Source organism: Felis catus, chromosome E3 (assembly GCF_018350175.1).
Source record: "Felis catus isolate Fca126 chromosome E3, F.catus_Fca126_mat1.0, whole genome shotgun sequence".
NCBI classification, from domain to species: domain Eukaryota; kingdom Metazoa; phylum Chordata; class Mammalia; order Carnivora; family Felidae; genus Felis; species Felis catus.
The window spans coordinates 6,437,575-6,459,804 of NC_058383.1; the positions used below are offsets into that span (position 1 = coordinate 6,437,575).

Below are 22,230 nucleotides of genomic sequence, written 5' to 3' on the forward strand. Positions count from 1 at the left end.
CAGATCAGAGGGTTCCAGAGCCTGAATTACTCTAGGGCTGTGGGTCCAGCCCCATCAGCCTAACAATAACCACACACTCAAACTGTGTGGAATGTGGAGCTGGAACCGAGAGATGGCAATGAGATGCACCCCCTAGGGGGCAGGGATCAGGCTGCTAAGGACACAAACCCTGCAGATACCTGCAGAAGCAGGCTGAGGAACACGGAGGCATTATAAATATATTCCAATTCCGTTCCGTCTCCTCCCAACTCCAGCCCCAAACCAGGCTATCAGAACTCACGGCTCCAACCCTTGACCTTGCTCAGAGGAGCCCAACATCCTCCATGGAAGCATCACAGGAGATAAGCAGAATTAGATGGAAGTAGAATCTCTTGGCGTCTCTATCCTGTGTCATTTGGGGAGACCCTTAATAGGTAGGTAGTGTATTCCCACTTGAAAGCATTTTCAAGACAAGCCAGAGGCTAAGAGAAAATATTTACAGAATACATATCCAACAATGCTTTAGTATCTAGAATACATAAAGAATTCTTCTTTTTTAATGTTTATTTATTTGAGAGAGAGAGAGAGAGAGAGAGACAGACAGAGCACCAGCAGGGGAGGGGCAGAGAGAAAGGGAGACACAGAATCTGAAGCAGGCTCCAGGCTCTGAGCTGTCAGCACAGAGCCTGACATGGGGCTCGAACCCATGAACCATGAGATCATGACCTGAGCCGAAGTTGGACGCTCAACTAAGCCACCCAGGCACCTCAATATATAAAGAATTCTTAAAATTCAATATAAAACAAACAAACAAAACATGGGCAAAAGATCTGAATGGATACCTCACCAAAGAAGATATGTGGGTAGGAAATAAGCATGTGAAAATATGTTCAACAACAGGGGCACCTAGGTGGCTCAGTTGGTTAAGTGACTAACTTCAGCTCAGATCATGAGCTTACCATTTGTGAGTTTGAGCCCCACATTGGGGTCTCTGCTGTCAGTACAAAGCCTGCTTCGGATTTTCTGTCTCCCTCTCTCTCTCTCTCTCTCTCTCTCTCTGCCCCTCTCCACATTCTCTCTCTCAAAAATAAACATTAAAAAAAAAGAGAAAGAAAATATGCTCAACACCATTCATTGGTGATGATTAGTTAAAAGTTTAAGAAAGCATTTTCAAGTCCATAATCCCACTTGATCATTTCATCAATTTTGTGAGATTAATAGTCATTATTATTATTATTATTATTATTCCCATTTCATAGTGGAAAAAAATAATGGCTCATGGAGCTTAAGTGACTTGCCCAAGGACAGAACTGAGACTCAAAGCCATGGAACTCTTTCCACTTGGGAGGTTTCTGCGATCTAAGAATGTTCTAGAAGCAAGCACTTAGTATCTGATTGGATAAGGTCACACTTTTCATTTCAAGCAGGGAGAGAAGACCACGCCAGACCCACATACCCCCCACCTTCATGCATAGACAGGCTGACCTTGTAAGCCTAAGTAGGACTTAGAACAGGGCCTTCCCCTCTGGGTGCCTGGGAACATATGGAGCAAGTGACTGTTGAATGTCCAATAGCACAGCCTCTCTTAGGCTGGAACACCTACCATGTGGACCTTCCATAGCTGGCTCTTTGCTTCATAGAAAGGGGACCTGTTCCAGGAGCAGTTGGTTCCCAGCCCAGGACCTGGCACACACGGGAGGAAATCTGTAGCTTTGACTTCCTGGTCCTGGATCTGGACAAGGGTCTGAGTTTCTTCAACATACCTTGACTGAGAACTCGGTTGCACCTGAGTTTCTGGGTCCTGGTCCTGGCACTGGGGGCAGCAGGGGGGGAGGCCTCATAGGGCACTGAGGTTGGGGGTCCTCAGGCAGAAGGAACAGTGGAAACAGGATTGATCAGGTGCCATTCTTCCACCTTTATCTGCTGTATCTCCTCTGCCCTCCCCAGTCTGTCTCCCATTATAGCACTTAGTACAGTGTTTTCGCACCAGAGGCCAAGGGGCAACAGTGCAAAGCCCTCGAAGGCAGAGAAAGTATCTAACTAATTGTCTATCGTTGCTAGGGTAGAGCAAAGAACTTAGCCCAGAGCTCACAGAACTGGCAGAAGGAAGGAAGGCGGGGGAGAGGTTGACGCATAAGGGCCAACGGCCCTATTTCCTAAGCCAGCCCTTTGGGGGCAGGGCCCAGCTCTTTGTGTGTCTAAGTCCAAGGGTTTCTGGATGTAGATGCCAAGAATAATTCCTATCTCAACTGCCACCCGAACACAGTATTGTGCTTCGAGTCACTGTTCCCACCATATGGTTCCAGCTTTCATTCATACAACAAATATTTATCGATCATCTCATAGATGCCAGGTACTGTACATCCATGAACTCACTTAATTCTTAGAACAAACCTCTTTAGTAAGTGCCACTACCATCCCCATTTTACAGACAAGAAAATGGAGGCTTGGAAAGGTCACAGAGCTAGTAAGGGGCACTCTCAGAAAATCTGGTTTTAGAGTCCTGTTTTTGACCAACATACTCTACTGCCTTCCAGGCCAAGTCTCTGCCCTCACCACGCTTACATTCTATGAGGGAAAGAGCCCAGAAATCATCTAATGGATCCAAAATGCCCTCTTGAGAGTGATAAGTGCTAGAAAGAAAAATAAAGCCATGTCTCAGACGCTGACTCACTGTGTGTCTTTGGGCAAATTGCCTCACCTCTCTGAGCCTCTGTCTTTTTCATCTGCTAAAAGCAGGACCTTACTCATCTGCCCCACCCACCTGCCCAGGTCTTTGGAAAGATCCAAATGAGCTAATGGACACAGGAGCCCTTTGTCTTAATTGAATCGATAACAACCCATGACTCCAGGGAAATTTTTTCCCCTAGGGGATCTAAGTCAGCTTGCTTTCTATAGAAAGGCATAACCAAACTTCCCCCATATATCTTTATGAGCCAGATAATTCCAAGTCCAGTGCTATTCTTACTGTATTTCTAAAAGCAGAGAGCATCGCGTGTCCCCACTTACTCTTGGGAGGTACTAGTCACCTGACAGTTGCTTCGAGGGCCCTCCCCCAACCAAGCACTCTTACTGAAATGGAACTTTCTGGAACACCGACCACTAAAAAAGTCCCCAGTGAGAAGCTCAAACCATGAGAGACCAAGGGGCAGGTGCTAGATACCCTATGGTTGCTCCAGATCCGTTTGCCACCTTGCCTCATGTTGCAGGAGGCTGACCTCCCCCAGCTGCCTCCCCAAGTCCCTGCTCTCTGGCTTCTGGTTGGGTGGGTCTGGTTGAGCAGTAGCCGGGCCTCTGAGGACCTCACTTTTCCCACAACCATATCTGGGGGGGGGGTGGCTTTCTCGATGTCTCTCTACCCACTGTCAGTTCCCCTTAACCCTGGCCCACCTTAGCCAGTAGTCTCTCTATTAAACCCCAGGCTGAGTGTGCAGTGTGCTCTCTCCTGCTGGGGCCTGGACTGAACAGTAAGAGACTGTAGGAATAAGCTGGAAGCATCCCTGCTTTGGTTGGGGCATTCCAAGGATGCGCTCCAGGCCCCGGCTTCCCGCCACCAGCCCCCCCCCCCCTCGCCACCAGCCCCTCGCAGCCTCTCCTGGATAACAATCTTCAAAGGCCCCGGGGGAGGGTGGGACGTGGGGAGGCCTCGTCCCTTGCTCCACCCAAAGATGGTCCACTTACATATGTTGACAAACCAGACTTCTGTACAAAGATCTGCCAATTCAAAGTTCTGCCACTGGGCACCTGGGTAGCTTAGTCAGTTGAGCGTCAGACGCTTGGTGTCGGCTCAGGTCATGATCCCACAGCTTCGTGGGTTCCAGCCAGTGCAGAGCCTGCTTGGGATTCATTCTCTCTCTCTCTCTCTCTCTCTCTCTCTCTCTCTCTCTCTCTCCTCTCTCTGCCCCTCCCCCACTTGCACTGTCTCTGTCTCTTCAAATAAATAAACTTAAGAATCAAAGTTCTAAAGAAATTGAAAACAACTCTGTCAGGTGATCAGAATTTGGTTGGAATGGCACCTCAGCAACATCAATGACAGCCATGCTTGGAGGTGTCTCAGCCAAACTCTTATTTTACCTTTGGGGAAACTGAGGCCCAGCATGGGAGAAGGGTGTTAAGTATTCGGGCAGAGCAGGTGCTAATAAAGTTTCCATGTCATAACTGCTTATTAATACAATTCTTCATTGATGGATTCTAGTTTTCAGAACACAATAACAACGCCACAGGAATCAGCTGATTAAAGGGAAGTGTCTGCAAAATGTTAAAATGTACTACATTAAAAGTTATTTGATTACCGGGGCACTTGGGTGGCTCAGTCATTTGGGTGTCCTACTTCGGCTCAGGTCATGATCTCACAGTTCGTGGGTTCAGGCCCCACGTCGGGCTCTGTGCTGACAGCTCAGAGCCTCGAGCCCACTTCCAATTCTGTGTCTCCCTCTCTCTCTGCCCCTGCCCCCCTTTCTCTCTCTCAGAAATAAGTAAACATTAAAAACATTGAAAAAAAAAAGTTCTTTGATTACCACAGTAACGTAGCTTCTTCACAGGCCCAAACCCAGAGAAACAAAAAAGGAAATCAGTTCTCTGCTCAAGTGGGTTCCTTTTTCCTTTAAGAGTGAATTAAGGCATCCACAACCTAAATATAAACTCTAAAACCATACAACTCTTAGAAGAAAACGTAGGGGCAAATCTTCATAACCTTGAATTTGGCAGTAGCTTCTTAAATATGAGGCCAGAAGCACACTCAACAAAAGAAAAAAAATAGATAAATTGGACTTTGTTAAAATTAACTTTTGTACATCAAAGGGCATTGTCAAGACATTGATCAAGCCTACAGAATGGGAGAAAATATTTGCAAATCATATATTTGATAAAGATCTAGTATCTAAAAATATATAAAGAGCTCTTATGACTCAACAACAGATAAGACAAATAACCCAATTAAAAATGGGCAAATGACTTGAATAGACATTTTCCCAAAGATATGCAAATGACCAAAAAGCACATGAAAAGATGCTCAATATCATTGGTCATTAGGGAAATGTAGATAAAAACCACAGTGAGATACCACTTCACACCCACTAGGATGACCATGATTAAAAACACAACAAAACAAACAAACAACAACAACAAAAAAGGAAAATAACAAGTGTTGGTGAGGATACAGAGAAGGTAAAATGATTCAGTCACTGTGGAAACAGGTGGTTCCTCAAAAAACTGAACACAGAATTACCAAACAATCCAGCAATTCTATTCCTAGGTAAATATGTATTTAATTTTTTAAATTAGTTTATTTCTGAGAGAGAGAGAGGGAGGGAGGGAGAGGAAAGGGCAGAGAGAGAGGGAGAGAATCCCAACCAGGCTCTGCACTCAGCGTAGAGTCCGAAAAGGGGCTCAATCTCAGGAACCGCGAGATCACCACCTGCGCCGAAATCAAGAGTCAGACGCTTAACCTACTGAGCCACCCGAGTGGCTCCTAGATAGATATATTTTTAAAAAACCGAAAACAGGCACTCAGACAAATAAATGTAACTATGTTCATAGCAGCACAATTCACAATAGCCAAAAGGTGAGAACAACCCAAATGGCCACCAATGGGTGAACGGATAAAGTATGGCAGATACATACAATGGAATACTGTTCGGCCACAGAAAGGAGTCAAGTACTAATGTCTGCAACAAGGAGGGTGAACTTTGAAAACATGATGCTAAATGAAAGAAGCTAAGCCCAAGAGGTCACATGCCACATGATTCCATTCACATGAAATAACCGAGAATAGGTGAAACCACAAAGACAGAAAACAGCCTGATGGTTGCCAGGGTTGGGGAGAGGCTGTTTAAAGGCTCCCAGGTTTCCTTTGGGGCTGATGAAAATGTTTCGAAACTAGACAGAGGTGGCGGTTGCACAACATGGTGAATGTACTCAATGCCATTGAGTTACTCGCTTAAAATGGTTACTTTTATGTTCTATTAATTTTTCTCAATTCAAAAAACAGTGACTGGGGGTGGAGAGAAGGGTGATGGCAGATGCCAGGAAGAAAGACCTCCAGACGCATGTTGCTTCCAGACTCAGAGACCATCTCTGACCTGGAGAAGGGTACAAAAGTCACTTAGAGTCCATTCTTCCCACTTTACAGGTGGGAAAGGCAAGCCCAGGGAGGGCAATGACCTGCTCAAGGTCACTAAGTGCATGAGAAGCCACGGAGGAACTGGGGACCACTGGGCTTTAGGACTCAAAGCTGGAGTCACATCATGATATCTCTGCTGGCCATGGTGGGCTGGAGGGGGCCTGTGGCCGTGAGCAAATGAGTGAAGTCCAAGCTCACACCGGTCTTCCAGGCTAATCATCAACCAGTTGGTTATCTGGGCTCATCCATGCCAAAGGCTTCAGATGACTCAACCCGGGTCTTCCTCCTTGAGAGTCGACTCCCTCCATGAGCAGATTCCCAGCTTTAAGTGGAAAACACATTAGCCAGCTGTTCTATTTCTGCCCACCGCCCGCACCCCTGGGCTGAGGTCATCAGTTTCCCCACAAGGGCAATGGGAGGAAGGAGGATGTCCTAAAATTACAGCATTCACTGATCCCCCCTGAGGGACCCGGGAGCATCCAGTCAAACGCTGGAAGGTGAAGCCAGCTGAGCCACCAGAGCCCTGAGGGGGTTCTTTTCTTTTTTAAGGTTTTGCTGGCTCAGACCTGTTGGGCAGGTATAAAAGGGAATGGCCAGCCTCTGCTGGGCACCCAGTCTCTTCCAGTGCTGTCTCAGGTGGGTACCATGGGGGATGCAGGGGGAGATGGGAAAGGGGGAGGTGGGGGCTGCGGAGGGGCCACCTGAGGAAAGTGGGTGTAATGATGAGAGACTGGCAAAGGGGGATCAGGAGATGAGCATTTTTTGAGCACCGGTCGGCCCCAGGGGCTGCAGAGGGAGCACCTCATTCAGTGTTCCAGGGGACGTGAGGGTGAGGAGGCAGCTGCCGGGGGGCTTGTGCCACATTCCACAGCGAGACAGGAGCCATCGGGATTTGAACCCGGATCAGTCCTGTTCACTGTACCACCTGCCTTCCCTGCTCGGGGGTGGGGGAGGAAGAAGGTGCTGGGTTCATGTCGGGCTCAACCCCAGCCCTGTCTTTCTGTCCTTCCCACCCTCTGTAATGCATCTCTGCTCCCCCTCTCCCCTCCAGGACCCTTTCAGCCTCTGCATTCCTTGACCTAAGTGTTTTCTATGTACTTCATGATTTTAAAAAATGGGTCTTAGGGGCATCAGTTGGCTCAGTCAGAAGAGCATGCAACTCTTGATCTTGGGGTTGTGAGTTCGAGCCTCACATTGGGTGTAGAAATTACTTAAAAAATAAAAAAAAACTAAAAAAAATTTTTTAATTAAAAAAAAAAAGACAGAAAAAGTGGGCTTAGTTATCAAGGATGCCTGGAAAGAGCTGTTGTCTGGGGGTACAGGAGTAGCTTGAATGTGCAGGGGGTGCCTGGGAGGTGAGCTCACAACTGAGCAAGAGGCTAGTGGCCACTGAGGGGGTGAGTGGTGTCCAAGACCTGTATAGTCCTTGGGGCAGTGTCTGGTTCCAGGGGTCTGTGCCCCGGGCCACCAGGCCAGGACAATAGCCACGATATCTCAGCTTGTGGTTCATGGCAAAACCATGAAGTGCACACATACGTGCACGCTCACACACACACACACACACACACACACACACAGCCTCACTGGAATAAACAAAGAATTTCTGGCCCTTCCTCCCACATTAGAGCAATTTTAAAAGGCACCCAGTCCTAGTCTTTTTTTTCAACGTTTATTTATTTTTGGGACAGAGAGAGACAGAGCATGAACGGGGGAGGGGCAGAGAGAGAGGGAGACACAGAATCGGAAACAGGCTCCAGGCTCTGAGCCATCAGCCCAGAGCCCGACGCGGGGCTTGAACTCACAGACCGCGAGATCGTGACCTGGCTGAAGTCGGACGCTTAACCGACTGCACCACCCAGGCGCCCCAACCCAGTCCTAGTCTTAAAAGTGGTTCTGTTTTAACAACAAGTCTGATGAATTTTAATCTGACTTTGCTGATACTTGCATTTTCTTTTCATGTGGATTTTGGTCTCATTTCCCTGGTGACTTCCATCTGTGTTAAACAGAATCAGGAAAATGAGGCAGCAAAAAGACAAAGCAATTGAGCCATCGGGGACAACAAATAACAAATGGAAGTCTATGTCGCACAATCCTCTCTCCCAGAAAGGGGGTTGGGGAGGCCCAAGGCAGCCACTGAACTGCCCAAGGTGACTTGTGGCAGAGCCCAGGGGGACCCAAGCGTCTTGGGTGCTGGACAAACTGCTGGAAGCTCTCAGGGATACAGAGGACTCTCAGCCCAGTGCTCCCCTGGATGGGACTCAGGACGGGTTAGGCAGGCTCTCTCCCTAGGCTCAGGGATCTTCAGTGGGAAAACAATTCCATCCTGATTTTCACATCCTTTGACTGGAATGTATCATCCCCTCCCCTTTATAATCTCAGTCACCCACACCTGTGACTTTGTTGGCAATGGAAATCACTGCTATTTTCATATCGCGGTACAATTGATGCAGAGAGCTCGAAAGACTGTCAGTTTCCATTGTTGCTTCAGAAATACAGTGGTTGTCAGAGCTGCGGTCAGATCGTGTAATTTGTTTTTTTTTATTTTTTTTATTTTTTTTTTTTAACGTTAATTTATTTTTGAGACAGAGAGAGACAGAGCATGAACGGGGGAGGGTCAGAGAGAGAGGGAGACACAGAATCTGAAACAGGCTCCAGGCTCTGAGCGGTCAGCACAGAGCCCGACGCGGGGCTCGAACTCACGGATCGCGAGATCATGACCTGAGCCGAAGTCGGCGGCTTAACCAACTGAGCCACCCAGGCGCCCCTAGATCGTGTAATTTGATGCATTAGTGAAGGATTACGTGGACTGCCGTATCACGCGTTGTTTACTATTTTGCTAATTATATTCTCATACCGTTTGTTTCCTTGGTGACCCTATGCATTTTACTACCTGAATTTAAAAGTGTGTCCAGTGGGAACACAGACATCACCGTCTGGCACAGGAGGCCCACCCTGCTGGCCTCATTATTTCCTGTGAAAGGGACCCACTTTGGGCTTGGGGAACCCAGGCTGCAAGCAGAACTCTCTAAGCTGGGCCCACAGAGAGGTGAGACTAGGAGGAAGTATCTGGCTTCACCGCCACCTCTTGCCTATCCTGGGTCAGCCTCTTTTGGAAACACCAGGGCCCCAGACAGGAAAAGCTGGAGCTGCCTGGAGGATAGCTCTGTGCAGCAGGGGCCTGGGAGGCACGGTCCTGAGACCCTTCCATCTCCAACTGGTTTATTTAGAGCTGGAGGCCATACTCAGCCTGGAGAACAGTGTTGCCTGTCAGAACCACACCCCTTCCCAAACTTTCAAGAAGGTTCTTCCCCTTCAAGACAAATTGGGATGCCCTGACTTCTCTCTTTGCTACCAGGAGTCCCCAGTTCTCCTCCCTCCTGATGGTTTGGTGAAATTGTCTAGATTTGGAGACCAAGAGGCCCCCACTTGACCCTAGGCTGGCCTTGTCTTAAGAGAGGTAATCACTGAATCTGGGCAGTTATTCTGAACCGAGTGTTTGCTTAGCATCTGGTGAAGCCTGTAGACTTCAGCTCACATTAGTGTTTTAAAATACATTTAGAAAAAAAAAACAAACTACATAGGGTTACAAAGGAAACCCAATTGTATTAAAATACAGTTATCAAAATATTTAAAAGTCAATTTGTGATATAGTAATTAAAAGTACACTTCTGCATAAGTAGACTTAAATAGCAACTAACCGAGGGTCTAATAAAGCCATAATTTCAAAGTTGAAATGAGGGTAAATACTATTTTGAGATGTCTGCAACCACGCTAAAATGAAAGGAGACTAGCTGTGCTTTCTGTTGGGGACAAACCCGACAGAAACTGTGTGACTGTGGTACTAATGTGGCTTGTGGCCTCTGCTCATACCTTAAGGGAAAACGGAAACCAAGTAGTTATTGTTTTCCTGTCCCAATTTCATGGTTGAAATCCTTACTTTAAAATTTTTAAGGCTCTCATCTTCTCCTCCATAAAATGAGCTTCCTGATCCCTACCTCACAGCCCCAGTGTGAGGGGCATATGAGAGAGGCAGATACAGAAGTGTTTTGTGGTTGGTGGGGGGTAAGCAACTCTGTGGAGTTATTACCTCATTTCTTACTCTCAATTATTAAGACTTTATGGCACCAGGGCCCCTGGGTGGCTCAGTCGGTTAGGCGTCTGACTCTTGATTTTGGCTCATGTCACGATCTCGCAGTTTGTGAGATCGAGTGAGATCAAGATCACACTCTCTTTCTCTCAAAATAAATAAACATTATAAAAAATTTTTAATATTTATTTATTTTTGAGAGAGATTGACAGAACGCAAGCAGGGGAGGGGTAGAGAGAATGGGAGACACAGAATCCCAGGCAGGTTCCAGGCTCTGAGCTGACAACACAGAGCCAGATGTGGGGCTTGAACTCATGAGCTATGAGATCATGACCTGAGCCGAAGTCAGACACTTAACTGACTGAGCCACCCAGGCACCCCATCAAAATTAAAAAAAATAAATAAAAATTTAAAAACCTAATGGCAGCCAGACACCCAAAGTGACATGAGAGAAGCAGCCCCATCTCTCAGGGCACTCGTTCCAGCCTACACATGAGCCTTGGCAAAGTGTCCTTGCCTTTCCTACAGCACCCTGGGAAGTCCTGGTTCCCTCCCTCGGTTCCTTCCCGCTCCTCCCTTAGCCAAGCCGCGATGCCTGGTGGATACAAAGGTGAATGTGGGGACGATGTGGACCCGATGCCCTTCCTGGCACCTCCCGAAAAGGAGAGGATAGAAGCCATGAACAAGCCCTATGACATCAAGAGGTCCTGCTGGGTCAAAGACGAGAAGGAGGGCTTCATCGCTGGGGAGATCCAGTCTGAACAGGGTGACCAGGTCACCGTGAAGACTGTCAACAACCAGGTGAGTGAGGAATAATCTCCAAGGATGAAACTTTGGGAGTGGCAGACACCCAGGTGCTGCCGTCCATGCTTCTGCTCAAGAGGCAGAGTAGAAAGAAGAGTGGATGCCTCTTGGGTCCTCTGTGCCGGGTACAAGTTCAGACTCAACTGCACTCAGACTGTGGCCCTGGGCAAGACACTTCCCCTCTCTGAGCTTTGACTCTCTCCCAATAGAGACTCCAACATGGTAGGGCACATGGAAGTACTTTGTATGTTGCAATAGTCCATTTGTGCACCAGATCGTCAAGGGAGTTGCTTACCTCCAAAGTCCCAAATGGTTTTCAAGTGGAGGAGTGAGGGGAAGCCATCAGCAGGTGCACTATGTGCCCGTGATGGCTTGAGGAGTGTGGGACAGGCCCAGAACACCCTGGCTGGCCTCGGGGGCTCTCCAGCTGTGTGAGCATAGATGGTGGCTTCAGATCCCCTTGCTGCACGGTGGCAGTGTGCTGGAGCTGGTTTGTCCTAGCTTGTGAGGACACAATGCTAAAACTCCAGGGGCTTTGCAGCTGCATATTAAACATTTAGCAGCTTGATGTCAACAATGGCAGATGTATGTACACCATGGGAATTGACAAATGGTATAAATCAGGGATTTCTCCCCATCCCCACCCCCTGTATAGCTGGTTTACCAATACACCGCTCTCTCTGCTGTGTATGACATCACAGTCTCTCACAGTCTCTCACTGTGTCTGACTGGGGGAATGACTTGAGAGAATGGAAAGTTTGGTTAATTAAACCCCTACCCCACAGCAGACTCCCAGTGAGGCGCTGGACATTTTGTTTAATCCTTTCAAGAATCTTATGTAGTAGGATTTTAGGAGTTCCTATTTTGCAAAGGATCAAGGAAACCCTAGGTAACTTGCCCATAGTCACAAAGACAGCAAATGATGAACTCAGATTCAAGCCTAGCTGTATCTGGCTCGAACACCCGTATGCCCCCACATCACCACATCACCTCTCCATGGTGGGCTATGCAGCAGGAGCGTGAGGCGGTCTTTGGTCACGGTCGGGAATACATGAGACCAGAGACCTTGTGTGATCACAACTTGTGGCATCTGAGCCTCGTGCTTTGTTTTGCTTCCAGGGGAGTGCAGGAGGGAGATGAGGCCATCGCTGGGTTCAAGCGAGTTGGAACATGAAAGTCCAGCTCACTTCTCCAGAGAACCTACTTTTCAGCAGGGCAGAGCATTGCAGTGTTATAAGGAGAGTGTGGAGCCCCGGAGGCCCCTGTCTAGATACACGTTAAGGACAGCACGTAACTTCTGTGTGAATCCGCAGGTTTGGGACAGAAAGACTGACTCACCTGGCTTCTGAGATCAAGGCAAAGGCCTCTGTCCTGTGCTGGAGCTGAGAGAGAAGTGTCTGCCTGAGGGCGAGGCCCAGAGATCTGGGAACTCCGGGGAAATGGACTCTGAATAGAACCCAGCTTGATTTACTAGGGGGCGTGGTGACCATTAGTGGGTAGATTTTCCAGAACTGTCAAGGTTTCAAATTATCTGCCTATTGGACTCATAAATTATTAAAAGTCCCAGAAAGCCCAGTATGTGTTCAAGCCTCCCATGTCAGGCTGTAGGCAGCTCAAAGATGTTTGTTTTCTGGATCACATGTCTTGAGCTTCGGTCCCAGAGGCTGGAACTTAAGAGCTGCTGCTAGTTTTCATTTACAGATTAAGAAATTGGGGCGCGGAGGGGGGACGGGATTTGCCTGCCATGCATAGGCGCTCCAGACTCCCAACCCTGTGCTATCCTCACCCTGACACATGTACTGCTCAGCACTCATTGTTGTCTTTTTTTTTTTTTTTTTTTTGTCTTGTCTTGTTTGCTTGCTTGCTTTCAATTTTATCTTTCAAAGTGGCTTGGTGGATTGGTAGGAGCAGGGAAATGTCTTTTTCTTTTCTTTTTTTTTTTTTTAATTTTTTTTTCAACGTTTATTTATTTTTGGGACAGAGAGAGACAGAGCATGAACGGGGGAGGGACAGAGAGAGAGGGGGACACAGAATCGGAAACAGGCTCCAGGCTCTGAGCCATCACCCCAGAGCCTGATGAGGGGCTCGAACTCACAGACCGCGAGATCGTGACCCGGCTGAAGTCGGACGCTTAACCGACTGCGCCACCCAGGCGCCCCTCTTTTTTTTTTTTTTTAATGAAAAAGTTCACTGCTGTTTAGAAACCACCACCAATTCTCAAGGCAGAGATCCAAGAATCACACCTCTGCAAAGTGTCCCCGGGATCAAAGAGCAAGTTCTGATCAGCTATCAGAATGGACTTGGTGGGAAGAGAAGCAGAGCCCAGAGGTGCTCTGAATTTAGGAATGGGACTTGATAGCTCATAAGGTATTTTAGACGCTCCCACTTACGTTAATATAATTCTCACAGCAACCAGCTGAGGAAGCTTCTGTCATCCCTATTTCATAGGGGAGGCAGTTACGGCTCATATGGCCTTGGAGGTCCCTCCCCAGCCCAAGCTGCCCAGTGATGGCTGGACCAGGAGTTGGGCGCAATGGTCACCTGACTCTAGCTCCTTCCAGGATACCAGAGAGTATGGGGTACGTTGTGCCAGAAGCCCATATGGCTGTTGACAGTATTATTTCCTAATTCCTGCTGCGTCTTGACACTCCCCTCACCCAGACTGTCACTGTGAAGAAGGATGATGTTCAGCAGATGAACCCGCCCAAATTCTACCAAGCCAACGACATGGCGGACATGACTTTCTTGAATGAGGCCAGCGTCCTGAACAACCTGCGCCAACGCTACACCAACATGAGGATCTATGTGAGTGTCTGGGGCTGGGGTTGGGGATGAGGGGTGACTGCGGATCTTCTGCCCCTCTCCTGATGGGAAGGGCACAGCTGCTCCTCTACCTTCCCAGCAACCAACACACAGTATGGCTCAGACAAGGGCACAGGGACCATGCTCTTGACACGTTAGAACTTCCACTCCAAGCCTTTGATGTCTCCGTGACGGTGCCATCTCATGGGCAGCTTAAATACCTTTTGCTGAGGTTGTTATCCAGAAGTCTTCCTCCCCACCACACCCCTGCAAACTCTCCAATCAAAACATCATTTTCCCCCCTGATGACTTCACACAGCCTTGTTAGATGTCACCCCTTGTCCGTCCGTCCGTCCATCCATCCACCTGCTGTCTGCCTTACCCCCACCCTGAGACAGGGCTGGCGGGAAAGAGTGACTCAGCACCAGGAGTTCCAGGGTAACACGCTGTGTGTCATACTCTCAACTCCTTAAGTGGGTTCTCTCTATCTCATCTTTGTTTCTCTTTCTCGGGATCACTTCCTATGTAATAAGATATCTTTTAAAACTCATTATGTATATCACAGCTATGCTAAGAAGAAGCTGGGGCAGGGTGGGTGTTTATTCCCATCTAGGCCGAAGTGGAAGATTTCAGTTCAACTGAAAAGAGGCACGGGGGCGGTGGGCAGGAGTATCAGGTTGATGCGAGTGTCCAGCAAGGAGAAGGATAGTTTGGGGCTCATGGATGGGGACCCACAGATTTGGCCTCACTTATTCTGCCCTCACTTATTCTCCCCTCAGACAACTTCTTCTACTACCTCATTGGTTTTTCTGATTTTTTTTTCTTTTCAATGGGTTGATTTCCTTATAAAATTGCCTTATAATGAAAAGAGAAGCTGGCATCTCTTCTTAAGAGTAGATCAAACCCCGCTGTCCGCCAGGAGGGGTCGTGTCCACACAGGGAGCACTTCGCAGCTGTTAAAACACCACAGAGGTCTCTCTGTGAACACTCACGCAAAATCTCCCAGATGTATTAAATGGAAAAAGCAAGATATAGAACAGTATTATAGAGAGCTATCTTTTGTTTTAAAAACAAGAAGGGAGCAATAAGAATGTATCCCTGGGTTTGTATGTATATGCAACAGAAACCACAGAAGGCAGGTATTAGAAATTAACACCATGTTTACCTGTGTGTGGGAGGAGGAGGGGAGCAATGTGTGTTGGTGGGGGTGGGGGCGGGCTTTCTGCTGCCTATTTGTCCATACGAATTACTATGTTATCTATCCAAATAATTAAACCAAAATAAAATGAGACACATACATATGAAAGAGAAAGATGGCTTTGCTTACTGAATAGACGCTCAGACATAGATTTTGCATCCAGAGGGGACACCATTGTATCCCTCTAGGCTGGCAGTGACCTCCAGCCAGGCTGCTCCAGGGCAGGCTAGGGCCTGGAAGGAAGAGGGCACCAGGAGGAAAGGCCAGCTAACTGTCTCCCTTCCCTCCCACCAGACCTACTCAGGCTTGTTCTGTGTGACAGTCAACCCCTACAAGTGGCTGCCCATCTACGGGGCCCGCGTGGCCAACATGTACAAAGGCAAAAAGCGCACAGAGATGCCACCCCACCTCTTCTCCATCTCTGACAATGCCTACCATGACATGCTCATGAGTGAGTGGGCTGGGGGCTGCCGGGGCTCTTGGGGTGGGCAACAAAAGTTCTTTTGCCACTGGCTCCAAATGCATGAGAACCATGGGCTACCCAGTCCCAACCTGGACCCCATGCCACCTGCTGAAGTTCTTTGCTAAAGTGTTGAGCAGCAGCACGTGATGCTAACACTGGGTACCAGGGCTCAGTGAGGGTGCTTGCCAAGTACTGGCCCTACCTCACACCCCATCTCATTTAAGCTTCACAAAACACACAGATGCCAGGTTAAGCGACTTGCCCAGAGTTCAAGCCAACACTTAACCATTCCCTGTAGGACTCTGGCATGTGGCACAGCGGCTGGTGAAGCAATTTCTGTTATGTTGCTAATGACTTGGTAGCTAGCTATACGGGATGGGGCTGGTGGAAAGAGTGGCTGGTAAATTCTTGGCCCTTCTACAAACATGCATGCTAGAGAAGGGGACTCCACAGGATCTGGGGGCTTTGGCCTCTGCTGGTCACTGCAGCCCACCTCCAAGCTGGGTGGGATGCAGGGAGATGCAGACTGTTCGGCCAGGGCGATGTCAAATGTCTAGTTCCTAAGTGATTCCTAATTACATCTTCCTGTTGCCGTTTTCTCCCCTGCAGATCGTGAAAATCAGTCTATGCTAATCACGTAAGTGTCCCTTCTGTCTCTCGGTCTATATACATATAATTAGGTCTGTGTCTTACACATGTAATTAAGCCTTCTTGGAATTAATTGGTGGGGCTTGGTATGGAAATCTGCAGGCTGTGAATGGGCTTAGCAGGACCTTAAGGCTGCACTTGTGAAACTGAGGCTGGGGGGCGGGGGGTCTGTGTCCCCACTCCCCCACCTTTGTGTCCCGGCTGAGGGATGAATCATGGCAACACTCAGCCTCCACCGCTTATTGCTTTGCTTCTCTGCAGCCAAGCCCCTCCCTGCACTTCACTCTGCTCCTATTATCCATTTGCAGTGGAGAATCCGGTGCTGGCAAGACTGAGAACACGAAGAAGGTCATCCAGTACTTTGCCAATGTTGGGGGAACTGGCAAACAGTCCTCGGATGGAAAGGTAGGGCTGATGGGCGGACTCAGAGTCTGTCACCCCAGCCCACCCTGTCTTCAGGCACACGCAGGGGGGCACACACGGGGGGCACACACAGGGGAGCACACACAGGGGGGCACACACAGAAAGCACACACAGGAGGGCATACATAGGAGGCGCACACAGGAGGACACACACAGGGGGACACACACAGGAGAGCACACATGCAGAACCCATGTGACCCTCATAGGTGTCCTGGGGTTGGGGCCATTTTACAGAGGAGGAGGCATCTTGGAGAGAAGGGTAGGAAGGACCACATTGGGAGGAGGAGGCCGCAGACCTGGGCCTCCCCCTACAGGATGTATTCTGCTGCCCCCCCCCTTCATGTCTGTCCCCAGAGGGGTAGGTGGCAGAGCCATTTGTGCCTGGCAGGGGAGGATGGGGGACATCAGCTCCTCATCAGCTGCTTCCACAGGCCCCCGTGGCCCCGGGGCCCAAGGAGCAATAGCCGGGCCAGGGGCAGCTACAAAAGCCAACAAAGGAAAGGCTCATGAGGAAGACCAGGGATGCCCAGGGAAGGGTTTTCAGGCTCACTCTGGAGTCTCTCCAGCACCAGCTAAGAATCAGGGCCTGTCATCTGACAGGTGGCCGTCCGGTGTCAGGGCCATAGTGGGATGGTCATCAGGGGGTGGCCCTCTTCACAGGTTCCTTCCTGCCCTGATTTCCAGGCCTCCCCAAGGCCATTCCCCTCCTGGTTCCCAGCTCACAAGCCAGAGTCATTTGAAAGCCCTGAATCCCCAGGCAGCACCCAACTTTGTGTGTGTGTCTCTCTCTGGGCCAGGGGTCCCTGGAGGATCAAATCATCCAGGCAAACCCTGTACTGGAGGCTTTTGGGAACGCCAAGACCATCAGAAACAACAACTCTTCTCGCTTCGTAAGTGTGAACAACGACAACAGTGGCCCCTGGGGGTGGTGGGACAGGTGCCATTACCCTATTCCAGGTAAGCAAATTGGGGCTGATTTAAGCATGCAAATGGAATGAGGCAAGTCACAGCATCTCCTTCCCAGAGAGTTTTAAGGCCTTATCTGTCAAGGTCTACATCACACATAGCCCACATCAGTATTGAAATCAAAGAGCTTGAATGCAGAGACTTGGTAACAGGGTGATGAGGGGCTGCGAAGTCAGACGGGGGAGCCAGAGATTCACGGCGGCTGGAAGCTGTGGACAGCTCTCCCCATCCCCCCAGCTGCAGACAACTCTGCCCATCCCCCTGCCGGAGGGATGCAGGAAGGGTGCCTTCCATCCGAAGGGCCCTGGTGGATTCTGGAACCAGCTCAGCTCTCTTGTGGGACCTCTACCGGGGCACTTCCTTCCTGGTTCCCAGTCTCCTGCTGGGGGGCCCCTCATTACCAGGGTGCTGGCGGGGAGCCTAGGTAAACAGGGCTGGGTAGGGAGGAAGTGGAGGCAGGTGAGGAATAGAGGTGAGCAGATGGGCCAGGAGCAGCAGAGGCAGAGACACAGAGAAGCCTCTTTCCAGGAGAATTTATTGGTGGTTCTGCTAAAGGGCAGGGAGAGGAATGTGGTGTCTCAATAAAGAGACTCAGTAGCGTGCCCCCCACGCCCGCTGGTCAAATTCTCACCATGCCTGCCTCTAAGCTGACTTTCCAGTGATCCCAGTCCCTCCTGCTGGTGCTCCTCTCCCCACAAATACCCTGTGGGGTTACCCCACCGACCTTAAATTTAGCTCCAAGCCCCATCTAACTCCTCTGCACGGGAAATCCGCGGCTCCACGTACAGCCATGTCTGGCCCAGTTACATTCCAAACAGCGCCCTTGGAACTCAGGGGGGCTGCCAGCGGGGGACTGTGGCCAAACCCGGCCCACGTGTTGGTCTAGCACCACACGCGTCCTCCCTCACGGCCCTTTCCTCCGTGCTCAGGGCAAGTTCATCCGAATCCACTTCGGAACTACAGGCAAACTGGCTGGAGCGGACATCGAGAGCTGTGAGTCAGGCCCCTTTGGAGGGTTCTTCTGGGAGGGACCAGCTGCATAACATGTGGGGCCCGGGGTAAAATGAAAATGAGAGGCTCCTTTTTAAAAAAAAAAAAAAGGATTTAAGAATTTGGGGTGCCTGGGTGGCTCAGTCGATTAAGCGTCAGACTTCGGCTCGGGTTATGATCTCACGGTTTATGAGTTCGAGCCCCGCATCGAGCCCACTTTGGATCCTCTGTCCCCCTCTATCTCTGCCCCCCCCAAGTAGTTTTCTCTCTCTCTCTGTCTCTCTCTCTGTCTCTCTCTGTCTCTCTCTCTCTCACACACACACACACAATAAATAAACTTAAAAAAAAAAGTTTTTAAGAATTTCAAAACAGCAACAGAGGAACATGAAACGGGGCAGGGCCCTTCTGAAGGCAGCCTGCTGTCTCATGCCCAGGGGGCTGGCCCTTCTCCCCCCGGGGGTCCCCTCCGTGGGCAGTGAGGCCCCCAGAAGCTGTGTCTGGGGTGGAGAAAATGGCCCCTGAGCTGGCTATCGCATGGGACTGTACGGAGAGGGGAGCCCTTCTGCGATGGCACCCTGCACCCCAGACAGCATGGGTCTGTGTTCATGTTCCTGTACTTCCTCCTCTCCAGATCTCTTAGAGAAATCTCGTGTCATCTCCCAGCAAGCAGCTGAGAGGGGCTACCACATCTTCTACCAGATTCTCTCTAACAAGAAGCCTGAACTTATTGGTAAAGATCGTGATGTCTGTCCACCTGCCCCTTAACTTGCTTCTCCTCTCGTTTCAGTAACAAACAGACTCCCGAACGCAGAGGGTCTGGTGCCATCCCTTGTGGTTCTGCATGAATTTCTTACAGTTGTGTGCATAGGCTACAGGGAACTTGCCTGAGGTTCTCCTCACGTCTCCTCTTCACAACAGCCTCATGAGACTTAGCACCGCTGTTGGCCCATACCACAGACGAGGCTTTGGAATGCCTGCAACTCAGGGCCGAGACACAGACCCGAGATATGGGGCTTGCACCTGCTGCCTCTGGGCCCAGAGCTAGACAGGAGCAGAGATGTCAGCCCAGGACCGTTGCACATGCAATAACAAGAGGCTCCCCTCTAGGTGGACAGAGCCCACAGAGTGCATAGTCTGATGAGCAGAGTATACTCACTCACCTAGATGCTCTTGTGCAGGCACCAACCTGCTCAACTGTTCATGGCAGACCTGCTCAGGGTATAAAGTCAGGGGAGAGATGAAGACTCCTCTTCCACACACACACACACACCTTCTAACCCCACCAAAGACTAGGGACCTCTCCCCACTCACAAGTGGGCTTTATTTGTGTTGGACACACTGTCCCTTTTAATTAACGGACGGCATTTTGAAATTGGAAGACTTCACATAAAACAAAACAAAACAAATCACCACCCTTGGATTTGAGGCCACTGGCTTGTTGATAAACTCACAAGCGTGGGTAGTGTGCTCCATGAGGGGCAAGTCTTTCACTGACAACACTAGGGTCTCTGAACCAATGAGTGGAATTTGATAGTAATCCCTGTTATAAGTAAAACAAGACAAAACAAAAAACATCACCGACTTCTTGTTTCTCTGAAGTTATAGAAGATCCAGCAGCCATGGTCCTGCCCTCCCACACGGCTCCAATCAAGGCAGTTGGATGGTGGTGGCCCCTTCAGATGGGGCTCAAGCTCTCCTGGTTGCCACACTCCCCACCAAGCCCCACTGCATCCCTGACCCTCGAGCAGGGTGACCGCCCACATTTATCTTCCTTCTTGGGCTCTAGTTTTTCTCAACAGCAGAGATGAAGGAAAATGAAAGTATTTCTTGCACCAACGTCTCCTCCAAAAGCAGAAAAACAAAGACAGATCAAGAGGGGCACACATTTGAGGAAAAATCGAAGTGTGTATCTTTCTTTGTAAAAGCACAATCTTCACGCTTCTTACGTGCCAGTGATTGTTATTGCCTGCTGCAATCACTGTGTTACCTTCTGCCTTAGAATGTAAATGGCTTTTTCTAGGGGAGAGGAAGGGGAAAATAAATAGGAATTAATTTATTCCCCAAGTATCTACAGGGCGCCCAGGAGGTGCCAGGTACTGGGCCAAGTGATGGAGGACACAACCAAGCTCCCGAGACCCTCTTGCTGTCCTAAAACTCCTCATGAGCCCTTTTCAAATCTCTCCATGACTCTGGGTGATCCCCGAGGGTAGGGATCATATCTTATTCAGCTCTGTAGCCCCATGATGCCCCCTGCATCATGCCGGGCACATGAGAGGCATTTAGGGGATACGGCTTAGAAAGGAAAGAGAAGAAAACCGCAGGTCACCAAGCTGCTAATCTGCTTTCCTGCTCTTGGCAGAGACTTTGCTGCTGGTCCCCAACCCTAAGGAGTACCACTGGGTGAGCCAGGGCGTCACAGTGGTGGAGAACATGGACGACGGCGAAGAGCTGCAGATCACAGACGTGAGTGGGTGGGCGTGGCCGGCACACCACAGGGACAGCCAAGACGGAAACTGTGGGGCCCTGCATGCGCTGCCACTGGAATCGGGGTGGGGCCACCCGGAGCAGCCAGGCAGCGGCCCAGATTCTCCCCCCCGGGGGTCTCCCGGGCTGCAGCTGGCTCTTCTCTCCCGCCCGTCACAGCAAGCAGACTTGAACTAGGATTCCACAGAACCTAAGGGGCCATCTGCTTCACGTCCTGGCTAGAAGTGACCCTCCAGTCTCTTAAGTTCCCACCGCACCCTCTCTCTCTCTCTCTCCTCTTCTCACTCCAAGCACCTGTAACTTCTGTTAGGGTATTTGTGTCCACTCTCCTCTTTGATGGTAGAATTGATTCGTGATGCATCTTGGCCTTTCCCTCTCCCAGGACCTAGCATGAAGCCTGAACAGTAATAATGATGGTAATAATAATGCCACCTCCAATGTGTTATTGTGTATCTAATTCTCACTGTGTGTGAAGTAATGGCCTAAACATTTACACATCATTTCAGTTTATCCTTATGACCACCTACTATCCCCATTTTGCAGATGAGTAAACAGAGGCCGGGGAGGTTAGATAAACACAAATGACTATAGTGCAGAGCCCCTGGGAGGAAAACAGACCTGTCTCTGGCCAGGGTGTGTCTGACCTCCAGAGCCCACACCGTATCGCAGTGGCCCATCAGGGCCAGCCCGCAACTGCAGTGCCGTGGCCTCTGTTCTGTGGAACGAGAAGCCAGGAGTTTCTTGCCTTTCTCTTCCCTGTGGACTTGCAGGTTGCCTTTGACGTGCTGGGCTTCAGCGCCGACGAAAAGATTGGCATTTATAAGCTGACCGGGGGCATCATGCATTTTGGCAACATGAAGTTCAAGCAGAAGCCCAGAGAGGAGCAGGCTGAAGTGGACACCACGGAGGGTAGGTGTTTGGCTGTTCAGGGAGGAGGCAGCACCAGTGGCGGGGGCTCACAGATCTCTGAGGCTTTGTGAACATTTCAGAGACATGCTATAAACCAAGAATGTTCCTTGGATGTCCAGACATCAATAATCTCAGAGAGACAGGACAGAGAGTCAGAGCCATAGTTTCGGTTTCTTTACTCTGCTTTGCCACTTGACCTTGAGCGAGTGTGGAAACCATCTCAGACCTCTGTTTTCTCATTGGCAACACGGGGTCTCTGCCACCCTGCCCCCACCCCCTTCCCTAAACACAATAGATGGTGCCGGGCTTCTCCGGGGCAGGGCATCATCTTTCTTTCACTCGCCTGCTTTTTCTGTC

At 49.7% G+C, this 22,230-nt stretch overlaps 2 protein-coding genes across 5 annotated transcripts in view; one reads left to right on the forward strand and one right to left on the reverse strand.

Annotated features, from left to right (window-relative positions):
• Positions 1–22,230, reverse strand: part of KPNA7 (karyopherin subunit alpha 7) — a 102,408-nt gene that overhangs the window by 36,899 nt on the left and 43,279 nt on the right. The gene's annotated exons all lie outside the window — the stretch shown is intronic.
• The window catches only part of SMYHC (superfast myosin heavy chain), a 65,770-nt gene continuing 50,249 nt past the window's right edge, over positions 6,710–22,230 (forward strand). The window contains 11 exon segments of one of the 3 annotated variants that reach the window (NM_001009221.1): positions 6,710–6,736; positions 10,769–10,988; positions 13,653–13,796; positions 15,286–15,442; positions 16,064–16,091; positions 16,411–16,507; positions 17,322–17,414; positions 18,420–18,483; positions 19,112–19,210; positions 20,840–20,943; positions 21,735–21,873. In NM_001009221.1, the coding sequence (NP_001009221.1) occupies positions 10,779–10,988; positions 13,653–13,796; positions 15,286–15,442; positions 16,064–16,091; positions 16,411–16,507; positions 17,322–17,414; positions 18,420–18,483; positions 19,112–19,210; positions 20,840–20,943; positions 21,735–21,873 (1,135 nt within the window). In that variant the 5' untranslated portion in view covers positions 6,710–6,736; positions 10,769–10,778. 3 annotated transcript variants of the gene reach the window in all.